Genomic DNA, 14110 nt, shown 5'->3' with positions numbered 1-14110 from the left:
ACAAGCAAGATGCCGGCAAGCAGGTGGCTCCTGTGTTAACATCATCCCAGCCGTGGACTTGCTTTCCTGGAGACCAGAGAAGGAGCAAATATTTATTGTTAAATGACACTTGCTTCCCCTCCACTTCCCAGCTCTCCCACAAGCCTACTGTCTCCGCCTCTTCCTTTCTTTTTCCCCGCCCCCCCTCCCCCACATCAGTCTGCAGAAGGGTCTCGACCTGAAACGTCACCTGTTCCTTCTCTCCATAGATGCTGCCTCACCCGCTAAGTTTCTCCAGCATTTATGTCTACCTTTGATTTTTTCCAGCATCTGCAGTTCTTTCTTAAACGTTGCTGAAAATAATATCTCTGGTCTATGTTGAGGTTTCTCTTAATATCTGAACACTTACTGACTTTGTCCAAGGATGAACAGATGGATGACCAGTTTGTTGCAGTTTGTACCGCTGCCACTGTTTTCCTTGGAGACCACATTTCTTGAGCAAAAGCAGGATGGCAGCGATCACATGCTAAAGCTTGTGCATTCTGAAACCACCCGACGGGAGGATGATGCCAGACTTCACTTTTGAATGATCCCATGAAGCAAAGTGATTTGTAAAATTAATTAGCTTTGGCTAATTGACTTCCCTGAGAACATGTTGTGCCATTTTAAAGTTCCCATATAATTTCTGTCTTTGACATTATGGATTACCTCACAGACCTATGCAGAGTCGGCTGGACACCAGGAAACTGAATTAAGATGCAGGTACTCTTGTGCAGTTATGTTAGGGGATGGGGGAGGGTGGCGACTACAGCTGGGCTCCATAATTAAATTTGGCCACTCCATGGGGAGGGAGGTAAGCCCTTCTGGTTACTACCCAGGACACCTGCTGGAGAGTGCACATGCTGACCCCAAGTGAGGCAAGGATTATGTTCAGCAGTGCGATACCATCTGTTGAATAACCTGCCAACTCTGTTTAGACTTGCAAGCAAGCCCTGAGCACGTTATTCAGTAACAGTCCGTGTATTCGGATGAGGTAAAGAGACATTTGAAATATGGTTTAGTGAGAAGAGGGAAGTGTTTTTAATGAATTTAATCAATTTACATGCTGAAAGAGGCTCTTACTCCACCCTGCAGATAAGAAGACCTGCGCGGCCAATGAATTCCTCTGTGACAACGATAAGTGCATTGCCATGATGTTTGTGTGTGATGGGGACGATGACTGCGGTGATGGCACAGAGGAACGGGACTGTTCTCCACCCACGTGTGGACCCCATGAGTTCCAGTGCAACAGCTCCACGTGTATCCCTGAGCTGTGGGCCTGTGACGGTGATCCCGACTGTCCTGGAGGCTCGGATGAGAGAGCGGAGAACTGCGGTCAGCTGGCAACACAGAAGCCGACAGACTCCTGCTCAGCGAGCGAGTTCCAGTGCGCCAATGGCGAGTGCATCCACTTCAACTGGAAATGTGACGGCAGCATAGACTGCAAGGACAAGTCGGATGAAATTGACTGTCGTAAGTTTCCTCTTCTCTGTATTATACTGTGCTTCAAGTGGGGGCATTTAGTGTAGAAACAAGCAACTGCAGATCAGTTCAGTTTATTGTCAGATGTATCGATGTACAGTGAAAAGCTTTTGTTGTGTGCTATCCAGTCAGCAGAAAGACAATACGTTATTACAATCGGGCCATTTACAGTGTATGGATGCAGTGTATAGATTTACCAAGGAAAGACATTAAATACTGTAGTAACTCAGTGGTAGACTAAATATGCTGGAGTAACTCAGTGGGTCAGGCAGCATCTATGGAGAGAAGGAATAGGTGTAGTGTGATGGTTAATTCATTCTTTTTGTTGTTCCTTGGATTCATGCGTAGCAGATTTATACAGACAAAGTGCTTGAGTAACTCAGCCGGTCGGGCAGCATCTCTGGAGAACATGGATAGGTGACATTCCGGTTCAGGATCCTTCTTCAGACATTAGGGTAGTGTGGGGGCTGGAAGAGAGGAGGAACAGGACAAGCCTGACAAGTGATAAATAGATGGTGAGGGGTGTTTGAAAATGCCTGGTATGTTTTATTGAATTGGCAGGGTGATCCAGTTGTGGGGTTGTGTGTTCTTTATGAGGGGGGGGGGGGGGGGGCTGGAAGAGAGGAGGAACAGGACAAGCCTGACAAGTGATAAATAGATGGTGAGGGGTGTTTGAAAATGCCTGGTATGTTTTATTGAATTGGCAGGGTGATCCAGTTGTGGGGTTGTGTGTTCTTTATGAGGGGGGGGGGGGGGCATTTCCCCAGGGTTACTGTACCTGCTGGGTATCTCATTCTAACTGCTGAATGCCAAGGGCTTTGGAACAGAAAAGGCTTATGGCGGAATAGTCTGATGTAACCGGTTACAATTAAAAAGTGTTGTACAGTAAAGCAAATGGGTCTTTAACATTCCCCCACCCCCCCAAAATAAGACTTAGAAAGCTTGCTGAGGCTGGTTCTTCAAGTAAACACAAAATGCTGGAGTAACTCAGTAACTCCCGTCTGAAGAAGGGTCTCGACCCGAAACATCACCTATCCCTTCTATCCAGAGATACTGCCTGTCCTGCTGAGTTACTCCAGCATTTTGTGTCTCTATCTTTGGTTTAAACCAGCATCTGCAGTTCCTTCCTACACTGGTTCTTCGGGTGTTGGGTGATCTGAACTAGCTCATCCATCCAGCTGGTGAATGTGCTTTGGCAGGAAACATACACTGTGGAGCACTGGCCAGCAGAATCCAATATGTAAGAATATATTAGGAGAGCAAAATAAAAGCTTGGTCAGATATAGTTTTTTTACAGAGTGTTTAAGAGGAGTAGAAAGAGGGAAGGAAACAAGGGCAAGGAGTTCCAGAGTTAAAAGGACAGGCGGCTGAAGGCATGGCCAGCATTGATCTGATTTGAGATCTGCAAGAGCCAGCATTGGAGTAGGAAACTTGAAGTTTGGTGAGAATTCAAGGGTAAGGGAAGTGTGGAGACTTTAAAAGTAAGATTTTAAAATCGGTGACCATTGGGCCGATGAGTAAATGATTCTATTGCGAGTCAGAATACAGGCAGCAGTTCTAGATTCTAGATTGGTACTTACGGAGGATAGAATAAAGTTGTGGATTGTTGAAGGATCTCTAACAGCAGTATATTCCTGATCAGGTCCAGCGTCGCTATGATGCAGGCATGCAGAACGCCGAGAATTTTAATTAAGTATCTAGCATGCATATAAATGAAGGCCCTCAGCCTCCGGAGTTTCAGGATGAATTTGCTTGTGCATTGATTCTAACATTCTCCATGGACTTTGGAGGCTTGATTTTTTAAAATCCTTTTGGCGAAACAAAATATCCCAGTAAGTACAGTACATGCTTAAACTGTTTTTAATAGAAACTGCCGACAGTTATCTCTCAAGAGAAAATGAAGGCGTTGAACAAAGCTGGGAGATCCGGATTTCTCACCTTGCAACCTTTTGCACCTTCATGGTGGTGGAAAGAGAAGATGGCAACAGGAGACCATTGAACTCCTGAAGCCTATTTGGTTATTTAACCTGATGATTTAGCTGGCATTTATGAATATCGAGAGCCATGACCAGTAATTTAACACTGGTAACAGCTAGCTGATCTTTGAACCTTACATTTCATGGGGAGCTTGAGTTAGCCTTTTGGCTTTGCAGACTGGCATTTCTAGATCACTGGGGTGTTTTGAGGCTGAGAATGGTGACAAGATGAAAGGATAATATCATGTATAAGATCATGAGAGGAAAGATCAGGTAGACGCACAGTCTCTGGCCCAGAGTAGGGGAATCGAGGACGTGGGTTTAAGGTGAGGGAGAACAGATTTAATAGGAATCTGAGGGGTAACTTTTTCACACAAAGGGTGGTGGGTATATGGAACAAGCTGTCAGAGGAGGTAGTTAAAGCAGGGACAATCCCAACATTTAAGAAGCAGTTAGACAGGTACATGGATAGGACAGGTTTGGAGGGATATGAACGAAATGCTGGCAGTGTAGCTGGGACATGTTGGCCGGTGTGGGCAAGTTGGGCTGAAGGGCCGGTTTCCACACGGTATCACTATATGATAGAACGATGGCCTTATCTGTCCTCGTAAGAAACCATCTCTAACATCTTTCACATTCCTGATTCTCTTCTAGTTTAGCTCTTGTATTGAGTTTCATGCTGGAGGTTGTCATTTTAAATATGAAGATTTTTTTTGATATTTCAGAAACTTTCTCCCGAAAACGATGAGAAATTTGAAAATTGAGAAATGTAAAAATAAACTCTTGTCTTTTCTCTCAAAGCGATGGTGACCTGCCAGCCCGACGAGTTCCAGTGCAATGATGGGACCTGCATTCATGGATCCAAACAGTGTAACAAAGTGTTTGACTGTCCGGAGCACGTTGACGAGCTAGACTGCAGAAATGGTTAGTGCTGGTCACCAGGTCAGGAGCCTGCAAGCAACTTGTTGGTGTCTCTTCAGATCTAACATTGTTGTTCTTGGTGTCAAACAGTGACCCCCTGTGAAGGCCGCTTGAAGTTCCTCTGTGGGAGTGGAGAGTGCATTGATACAAAGAAAGTATGCGACTCTCACAAGGACTGCAAAGACTGGTCAGACGAACCGCTAAAAGAATGTGGTAAGGTGGATCAAATGTTCATTTATGCTTTATTGTCACCTGCAAAGGCACAGTGAAATTATTTTCTTACAAACAGTCCAGTAGAGTATTGCCTCAGCACAGTGTACAGAAATAGTCCACTGACCCCACTTGCAAGACGTGTCATGTTTTGGTGCCATTTTCAAAGTCCAGTCTGTGCTCTAGGTCTTATTGGTGTTGCCCGATCCAGGCGAGCCCCAGGCTGCTGCAGGGCTTCCTTGGACGTCTGGATCGACCTTCAAACTGATGTCCCTCTCCTCGCCTGTCCATATGATGATTTTGATAATCATTACATCTCATGCATGATCTCCTTAAAGTTTTGCATAAATGCATAGCAATCAGAATGTGGAATATTTCAGGAGGATGGATCAAGGTTGAAATGAAGATGGCTTTGATGGGTTCTTGATCATTTTCTGATTTTTGTTTCTCTAAGGACCCACAACCTTGTGACCCCCGAAGGCTGGGACCCCCCCCTGCACAGTCCCCCCCCCCCCCCCCTCCCCCCCCCCTCTGTGGTAATTGAAATCAGGAGCATAACTAGTGTTTGCTTTGTGCAGGCACTAATATTATGAATGGTTCCATGGGCAAATATAGAAACGTAGAAACATGGAAAATAGGTGTGGGAGGAGGCCATTTGGCCCTTCGAGCCAGCACCGCCATTCATTGTGATCATGGCTGATCGTCCCCAATCAATAACCCGTGCCTGCCTTCTCCCCATATCCCAATACTGCGAGGCTGGTTGTGTTTGTGAAGCTATTGTTTAACATGAGCTGGATCCTTAAAGAGAGGAATCAGGATATGACCATCCATGGTGACAGACGATTGGACTCCTGCCTCAGCTCATCTACTGGAATCATTGCCGTGCTTTCTAGAGTTGGCTACTTTGATACATTCTAGTGGCCTCCCTTATTACCCAAAAGTCAATCAACGCTCTGCTTTGCACAAACTAATGTGCACCAAATTCTATTTAGTAAACATTCCTATATTTCCCCAAACTGTCTCCTGGTTCAATAGCACATCCATTTTAAAATTGTTGTCTTTGTCTTCAAATCCTCCCATGATCTCACCCTTTCCAACTTTGATCCCTTCCAGCCCAATAACTCAGAAATCTTCTGTTAAAGTTAACTCAGAAACGTGAGGTCCCATAATTCTGGCCACTGCTCAATCATGAATTGACTAATGGTAGCTGTGTTTTCATCTGCTGAGGGATAAAGTCTGGGATTTCCACTGCCTTTCCATCACTATCTTTTTTTCTTCTTTTCAGATGCTCCTTAAAATCTAGCCATTTCATTAAGCATTTGGTTATCTCCCTCGATATCATCTTGGGGCTCACTGCCACTATATGTATGAAAACATTCATAGACTGTCTTGGGATGTTTTTGTTGTGTTGTCGTGCTGTGTAGTTTAGTTTACTTTAGAGATACAGCGTGCCCCATCAGATAACCGAGTCCGCGCCGACCAGCGATCACCCTTACACTAGTTCTATTCTACACAGTAGGGAGGATTTTCAGAAGCCAATTTACTTAACAAGGTGAACATCTTTTCAATGTGGGAGGAAACCATGGCACCCAGAGAAATTCCACGGGGTCATAGGGTGAATGTACAAACTCCATACAGCACCCGTTGTCAGGATTGAACCCGGATCTCTGGCGCTGTAAAACAGCAACTACCACTGTTCCGCCGTCAGTGGAGGTGGCTCTTGTATTGATTTAATCATTTCCCCATAAATAAAGTAATAATCAGGCGTGTACCTGAAACTAACCCGGGTATTCTCACTTTATAATTAATCTCGTCAAAATTCTCCCCCTCCCCCACCCCCTTGGTTGATTTTGGGATCCACAAATTGTAATTTGAAAACTTTTGGTGCACATCTTTTTAAAGATCATTGTTAATTCCTTGCTGGCACGTCTAGTGTATGTGGATTACTCAAACTGCTGCATTCTACAAAGATTAAAGTGATTTTTCATCGATGCTTTGCAATTGATCCGGTCCAAGTGTTGTTTCTTGTTTTGGTGCCAGGTTTAAACGAGTGCCTGACCAACAATGGTGACTGCTCCCACATATGTAGAGACTGGAAGGTTGGATATGAATGTGAATGCCCAGCCGGATACACACTGTTAGACTCAAAGACATGTGGAGGTAATTAAAATGCAAGGCAGCTCCTTCCTTCATTCATTTTTAAACAAAGAGCTGCCTGAATTGATTCAGTAATCAGCGCTGTTGGACAGAACTCAGCCGATTTATTGACTGGTTGAAATGTTTCTTTCAGATATAAATGAATGTGAAGATCTCGACCAGTGCAGCCAGATTTGCACTAACATTAAAGGAGGGTACAAATGCACCTGCTTCCAAGGTTATGAGATGGATCCAATGACTGAGAGTTGTAAAGCAGTAGGTAAGGCAGCTTGTTTCATCTCTTCTCTCTTTGAAATGAGGTGAACGTGCTGGGTAAACTTCTATTAGTAATCCATGTACATCCTGGATGGAGGATGAAGGAAAAACGTATAATTCTTCATTTCATTCACCTGGATGCTGACACGAAGGTACAGGTTGGTCAATGGTTTCTTTATTGTCATGTGCAGCAGGTAAAGTTTAATACATTTTTGCATTTTATCCCCGTACTGAATAGCACGAGCTGAAACCTTTTACAAAGTAAATAAAGGACAAAGGACATTTATTGTCAAGTACACCAATTGGTGCAGTGAAAGTTGACTTGCCATTGCAACACACAAATAAAATAAAAACAACATTATAGAATTTAACATTAAACATAAAAAACATTACAAAAATATATACCAAAATATATATTTTTTAAATTAGACTCTAACATTACAAATTATATTTGGGACTATAGATCACATAGAATCACAAAAAAACACTTATGTAAACCAAAAGAGGTCGGGGGACTTTCACTTCCGAATTGTATGTATTATTACTGGGCAGTGCATTTTAAGAATATGATTTATTGGTTGGATAGTTCTACCCAACAGACAGAATGGATAAAAATGGAGAAGGAGGATTGCCATCCTTGTAATATAGGACGATCCTCTTCTCCCCAAAAAAACTGAATAACACAATATGTAAGAAGAACCCAATTATATATGGTACAATAAGAATTTGGAAACAAATAAAATTATCTTTAAAATTAAGAAATCTATCACTGTTAATGCCAATAGCGAATAACCCTTTAGTTAAACCATCTCTTATTGATAAGACATATAACCAATGGGAAAGTCTCGGAATTAGAAGGATCGGGGATATGTACGAAATGGGAAACCTACTATCATTCCAACAACTACTATTAAAATTTAAATTGAAAAACAACCAATATTTTAAATATCTTCAGATTTGCGATTTCGTGAAAAAATATATACAAGGATATCAAAAAGTAACTCCTGACTTATTGGAAGAAGCAATGAATATTGAAGCTGACTCACAAAAATTAATATAATATTTATATAATAGTATTCTAAATATAGACTTGCCATCGACAGAGGTACTTAGAGAAGAGTGGGAACGGGAACTAATGATAAAAATTACGAAGGTTAAATGGGAAAAATACCTGATATATATTCACAAATGTTCAATTAATGTAAGACATAATCTAATTCAATTTAAAATTGTACATAAATTATATTATTCAAAAACAAGATTGAACAAATTTTATCCAAATATATCCGCCACTTGTGATAAATGTCTAGCCCAAAAGGCAACTATAACACGCTCCTTAGTTTCCTGCATAAAACTCTATAGATTTTGGAATTATATTTTTGAAATATTTACAAAATTATTCAAGACAAGAATGGAACCTAATACTGAAATGATTATATTTGGTGTAATGGAAGATGGGAATAAATTGAACGCATCTCAAAATCTATTCCTTAACTATGGTTTAATAATAGCAAAAAAATGAATACTTAAATTTTGCAAGGGTACATCAATACCAAAGCTTAAAATGTGGATTGCAAGTATGTTGGACACCGCTCATCTTGAGGAAATGCGATTCCTCCTAATGGATAAATCAGACCAATTCATAACGAGTTGGTCTCCATTCGTCGTTTTTTTGGAATCATATGGTGCAACACAATTGTAAAAAATAACTGTTTCAGGACTGGACGAGGGTTGGTCAAGATTATAAATAATGATCTCCTGTTCTTTTTTATTTTATTTTCTTTTCTCTATTTTCTCTCTCAACTTTCCTCATTTACTCGTTTTCTTTCTTCACACACTATATATTTCACATTGTACTTCCGGTGGCGCTGGTGCCAGCAGCCTCCACCTTCAGCCGGGTATCTTTTTGTTCTTTTGTTTTTTTAGTTATGTTGATGTGTGTTTTTTATGATTTTTTTAATGTTTTTATGTGGGGGAAGAGGGCACGGTGCGGGGGATACCGTCCTTCAGCCGCTTCCTGGTGAGGATGCGACTATTATTCGAGTCGCCCCCCCCCCCACAGCGGCCTACCTACCTGGATTGGCGCGGCCTTTCCTGCCGGGATCGACCGGAGATCCAGCAGCGGCGGGACAGCGCTGAAACATTGCAGGGCTGGCGATGCCTTACCGGGGGTTGCCGTCTGGAGCCCGGAGTGCTGGACCGACATCCTGGAGCTGCGGTTTGCGGAGCTCCCAACGCGGGCGGCGCTGACTAACAATGCGGGGTCCTGCGACTCTGCCCGGCTCGGCCTGTGGACTCAGGAGCTCAGACTCCGGCTACGGGAGGCGGCTGATCAGGAGGTCCGGGCCGCTGAGGAGGAGGATGCTCACCGTCGGGGTTCGGCGTCGGCGTTCCATCAGCCCGGCGTGAGGGCCTGAACATCGGGCCACCAGGGGCGGCGACTGCGGGTGCTCGGAAGGCACCGACCACGGATGAACATCTGGGAAGATCGGAGGGGAGGCTGGCTGGACTATGGTGCCTTCCTCACCTTGGTGCCACTGTGTTATGTTGTGTCGTGGACTTTCTGTGTTTGTGTTTTTTTTTAATTCTATTTTATTTTTTTTATTATGTTTTAATATTTATTATTTATTTATTTTTATGATACTGACTGTAAAGGGCAATTCATTTTGTTGTCTCTAATTGAGACAATGACAATAAATTTGAATACAATACATCTTTCTATCCTTTACTATCTAACTTCTTTTTCTTATTCTAATCTTTTTTCAATGTAACAAAAAAAAAAAAGAAGTTGTACATAAAATGTATTATGAAAATATATATTAGGCACTTTGGTGCCATATGACTGTACTTCTAATAAAATAAAATATTTAAAAAAAAACAAAAAAACATAAAAACATTACTGACACCACTGCAGCAAAAAAATAGTTGTCTGTTCAGCAAAGAGTCAATTCGCTGGGAAGACAAAATCTAGTTAAAGCATGAAAGAAACTGCCATCACAGTAACCTCTCCCAGTAAACCATTCCAGAACAAACAAAGCAGTGAGCGTGAGGGTTGACACGGGGGCTGGTAGGTGCTAGTTGGAACCCAATGGGGATGGATGATAGGTACGTGGAGACATCTGTGTCGAGACAGAGGCTGTGGTAGTTGGAAATGGAGAGGCGAATTTGGACTCGTCTGAACCGGGTGGGGTGGGGGGGTGGGGGGTAGGTGGCAGCAGATACGGAAGCAATAATGTCCGATGGAACCAGGTTGAGGAGAAGGAGGACATAGGAAAAAGAGAGCAGAAACCTAGGTAGTTAGATATGTGGGGTATGAGCAACTAAAACCAGGTGCAAGAGGGTAACCAGGGAAGGAGGGTGAGAGGCACCAGAAAAGGTGAACAGAGCGAGAGAGAAAACATGGGCGTGGGAAAGGACACGGGGGAAATCATTGTCTGAAGTAGGGTCTCGACCCAAAATGTCACCCATTCCTTCCCTCCAGAGATGCCGCCTGTCCTGCCGAATTACTCCAGCATTTTGGGTCTACGGGGAAATTATTTAACTGGAATCATAAAATTAAATGATCATACCATTGGGTTATATGCTAGCCATGCAGAATATTAGGTGCTGATTCTGGTGTGTGTGTTTGGCCCGATGGTGGCAAAGGCCAAGGGCAGTTAGGTCAGCGTGGAGAGGAAAGGGGTGTTCAAATGACCCAATGGTTTTGAACATTGAAGTTTGAAAATTGAAGACTCTTTCCCCTCCCCTACCCGCATCCATCTGCTATGTCACCATTATCCCTCCCTTCCTGCTTACATCTATCACCTAGCAACCTCTATCTCATCACTAACACCTCCTCCTGACATCATCTACCCATTATTTCCCTTCACCTGGTTCCACTTATCACCTACCAGCCTCACTCCTTCTTCTCACATCAATACACTGGCTACCTTCGACACTTCTAGCCCTGATCAGTCCCAGATCAACGCCCATCCCTTTGCCTCCGATGCTGCCTGATCCACTCCGTTCTTTCAACAGTTTATTGTTTTTGCTCTAGGTTCTAGCATCTGCAGTCGTTTGTGTCTCCACACCTCTCCTGAACATGGTTGTAAGAGAAAGATAGTTAATTATAAAGTGTGTAAGAAGGAACTGCAGATGCTGGTTTAAACCAAAGATAGACATAAAAAGCAGGAGTAACTCAGTGGGACAGGCTCCATCTCTGGAGAGAGACGTTTCGGGTCGAGACCCTTCTTGGGAGAGCTTTTAACTTGGTTAAAATCATTCTTACTTACAAAAGTTCAGTCACCGAACTAGACGGATGAAATATTCAAGCCTATCCATTCCCAGGACGTACTGAGACCAATGTTTATGCCCTTCCTGTTGCATTGACTCGGAATGGCATCAGGAAATGCAGCTTGGCTCCAAACCAGAAGGTGGCAGTACTTACCAAGAATGTTAATTCTCATTGTTGATGTGCTCCCATTGTCATCCAGTGTTCGACAGTGTTGTACATTGGTATCCACTTAGATTTCCAAAATTGAATGCTTTGACTGCCTGGTGCACATCCTTTTCAAGTTCATTGTTAATCCCTTGCTGGCACGTTTAGTGTATGTGGATTGCTCAAAACCGCTGCATTCTATAAACAGTAAAGCGATTTCTCGCTGATGCTATGCAATTGATCCGGACCAAGTGTTGTTTCTTGTTTTGGTGCCAGGTTTAAACGTTGAGAATGTACTCCAGGAATGCGGGTTCAAATCATCAAATTTCAATTTGTGTTGGGTTTTTTTGCATCACTATATTCCTTAACCTTCCCTTCCACATATTACCACCAGCAATTTTTATTTTGCACGTGAAGATTCGGCACTTTATTAACAATTCATTTTTTTGCATCACTTATCGACATAAAATTAGTGCCATTTGGTGATGAAACCTCAGTCAAGGGAACGGATTAAAGATGTGATCAAAGAGGTGGCTTTGCTGAGCGTTTTGAAGAAAAGAAGGATATTAAACAGTGAATTCCAGACTACCAGTCCATTGGCCAAGGGCTGTACAGTTAAGATGCTGCAAGGGGAGTGAAGAATAGAAAAACAGGCTACGCCATGAGATTTATATCAGATTTGCATGCATTCATCAGAAAACAGTCCCATTATTCATTTTTGGTTGTGCAATTCCTCTGTAATGAATCAGTACATGTAGTGAAACCTAGACACCATTCAGGCAAGGACAAATGAGAAGGTGTAACCTCATGTGTATGAAGGAACTGCAGATGCTGGTTTAAACCAAAGATAGACACAAAATGCTGGAGTAACTCAGCAGGACAGGTAGCATCTCTGGATAGAAGGAATGGGTGACATTTCGGGTTGACTTCTCACCAGAGATGCTACCTGTCCCGCTGAGCTACTCCAGCTTTTTGTGTCTATCTATGGTGTTGCCTTGATTGAATTCTCCACAAGGGGCAGTTTAGTTTGCGTTATTATTGTCATGGCAACCGAGGTACAGTGAAAAGCTTTTGCTTGTGTACCATCCGGTTAAAGATGAATACAATGAACAGTGCACATATAAGGATAAAGGGTACAACATTTAGCGCAAGATATAATATAACATTCTGATCAAGTCTGATTTAAAGATAATTCAAAAGTCTCCAATAAGGTAGATAGGAGGTCAGGACTGCACTCCAGTTGATGACAACTGAAGAAACTATCCATGAACATGGAGGTATACGTTTTCTAAACAGCTGTATTTCTTGCCTGTTGGGAGATGGGAGAAGAGGGAGTGACTGGAGAGAGACTGGTCCTTGATTATGCCAGCGGCTTTGCCGAGACAGCATGAAGTATGGATGTAGTTGGGGGAAGGGAAGCTGGTTTGTGCGATGGTCTGGGCTAAGTCACAACTCTCTGCAATTTCTTGCATCCTTGGATGGAGCTATTCACAAACCAGGCTGTATGCAAAGGCAGTATATAGGCAATAGGGTGATCACGGTGGTGCAGCAGTAGAGTTGCTGCCTTGCAGCAAATGCAGTGCCAGAGACCACCGGTTCGATTCCGACTACGGGTGCTGTCTGAATGAATGAATAGGTTTATTGGCCAAGTATTCACATACAAGGAATTTGCCTTGGTGCTCCACCCACAAGTGACAATACGACATACAGTGACAGTTAGGAATGACACATAAAACATTAACTCTACGGAGTTTGTACGTTCTCCCCGTGACCTGCGTGGGTTTTCTCCGAGATCTTCGGTTTCCTCCCACACTCCAAAGACGTACAGGTTTGTAGGTTAATTGGCTTGGTAAATGTCCTTAGTGAGTGTAGGATAGTGTTAATGTGTGGGGATTGGTCGGCGCGGACCAGATGGGCCGAAGGGCCTGTTTCCACGCTGTATCACTAAAGCCATATCAGCAGCACTGAATGCAGTAGACGAGGTTAGAGGAGTATGTGAACCTCTGCCTCATCTAGAAGAGCTGCTGTGGTCTTTTCTCAGCTTTCTCGGCCCCAACTACAATTGGTTTGAAGTCTTCGAGAGTAGCTGTCTGGCCCTCTGAATTACTCCAACATTCAATATATATGTTTTGTGAATCAGCATCTGCAGTTCCTTATGCCTAATTCTTATCACCGTTGCCTATTAGTTGTTATTCTGTCATTTTTTTCTTTATTCTTGCAAACTTGTCATTTGCTGCAGGGTATCTTTGATCTCTGGCAGCCGTGATTTTTATGTTGCTGGTCCAGCTGCGTGTCTGGTCTGTGGCGAACTTGGTCATGATAATGCCACGATGTCAAAGTGTGGTGGTTACACTGTCTTGGCGGAGAGGGTCGTTTCTTCACATTTTTGTGGTGAATGTTACTTGCCATTTATCACCACATGCCTGAATGTTGTCGAGATCGTGCTGCTCGTAAGCACTCTGCTGTATTTGCGTGAATAGAATTGAACACTGCACAAGAATCAGTGGATGGCCCTCTTCTGACCTTCTGATGAAAGAAGGGTCATTGATAAAGAAGCTGAAACCTGCTGTTCATGACAATAGTAAGATTAAACGAGAACTTACCAGTTTGAAGTTTGATCTGTATTTTATGAGGAGTTACGATGAGGGATTTCGTGAAGAACCCCGCTTCCACG

General features: G+C 43.1%; 1 protein-coding gene across 1 annotated transcript in view; it reads left to right on the top strand.

Annotated features, from left to right (window-relative positions):
• Positions 1 to 14110, top strand: part of lrp8 (low density lipoprotein receptor-related protein 8, apolipoprotein e receptor) — a 103934-nt gene that overhangs the window by 59688 nt on the left and 30136 nt on the right. Inside the window, exons 5-9 of the mRNA XM_055642216.1 lie at positions 1114 to 1491; positions 4278 to 4400; positions 4488 to 4610; positions 6648 to 6767; positions 6898 to 7023. Of these exons, the coding sequence (XP_055498191.1) occupies positions 1114 to 1491; positions 4278 to 4400; positions 4488 to 4610; positions 6648 to 6767; positions 6898 to 7023 (870 nt within the window). The remainder of the gene's footprint in view (positions 1 to 1113; positions 1492 to 4277; positions 4401 to 4487; positions 4611 to 6647; positions 6768 to 6897; positions 7024 to 14110) is intronic.

This window comes from Leucoraja erinacea, chromosome 10 (genome assembly GCF_028641065.1).
Source record: "Leucoraja erinacea ecotype New England chromosome 10, Leri_hhj_1, whole genome shotgun sequence".
NCBI lineage: Eukaryota > Metazoa > Chordata > Chondrichthyes > Rajiformes > Rajidae > Leucoraja > Leucoraja erinaceus.
The sequence above is the reverse complement of the archived record's forward strand: the minus strand, read 5'-3'. Positions and strand labels throughout refer to the sequence as shown.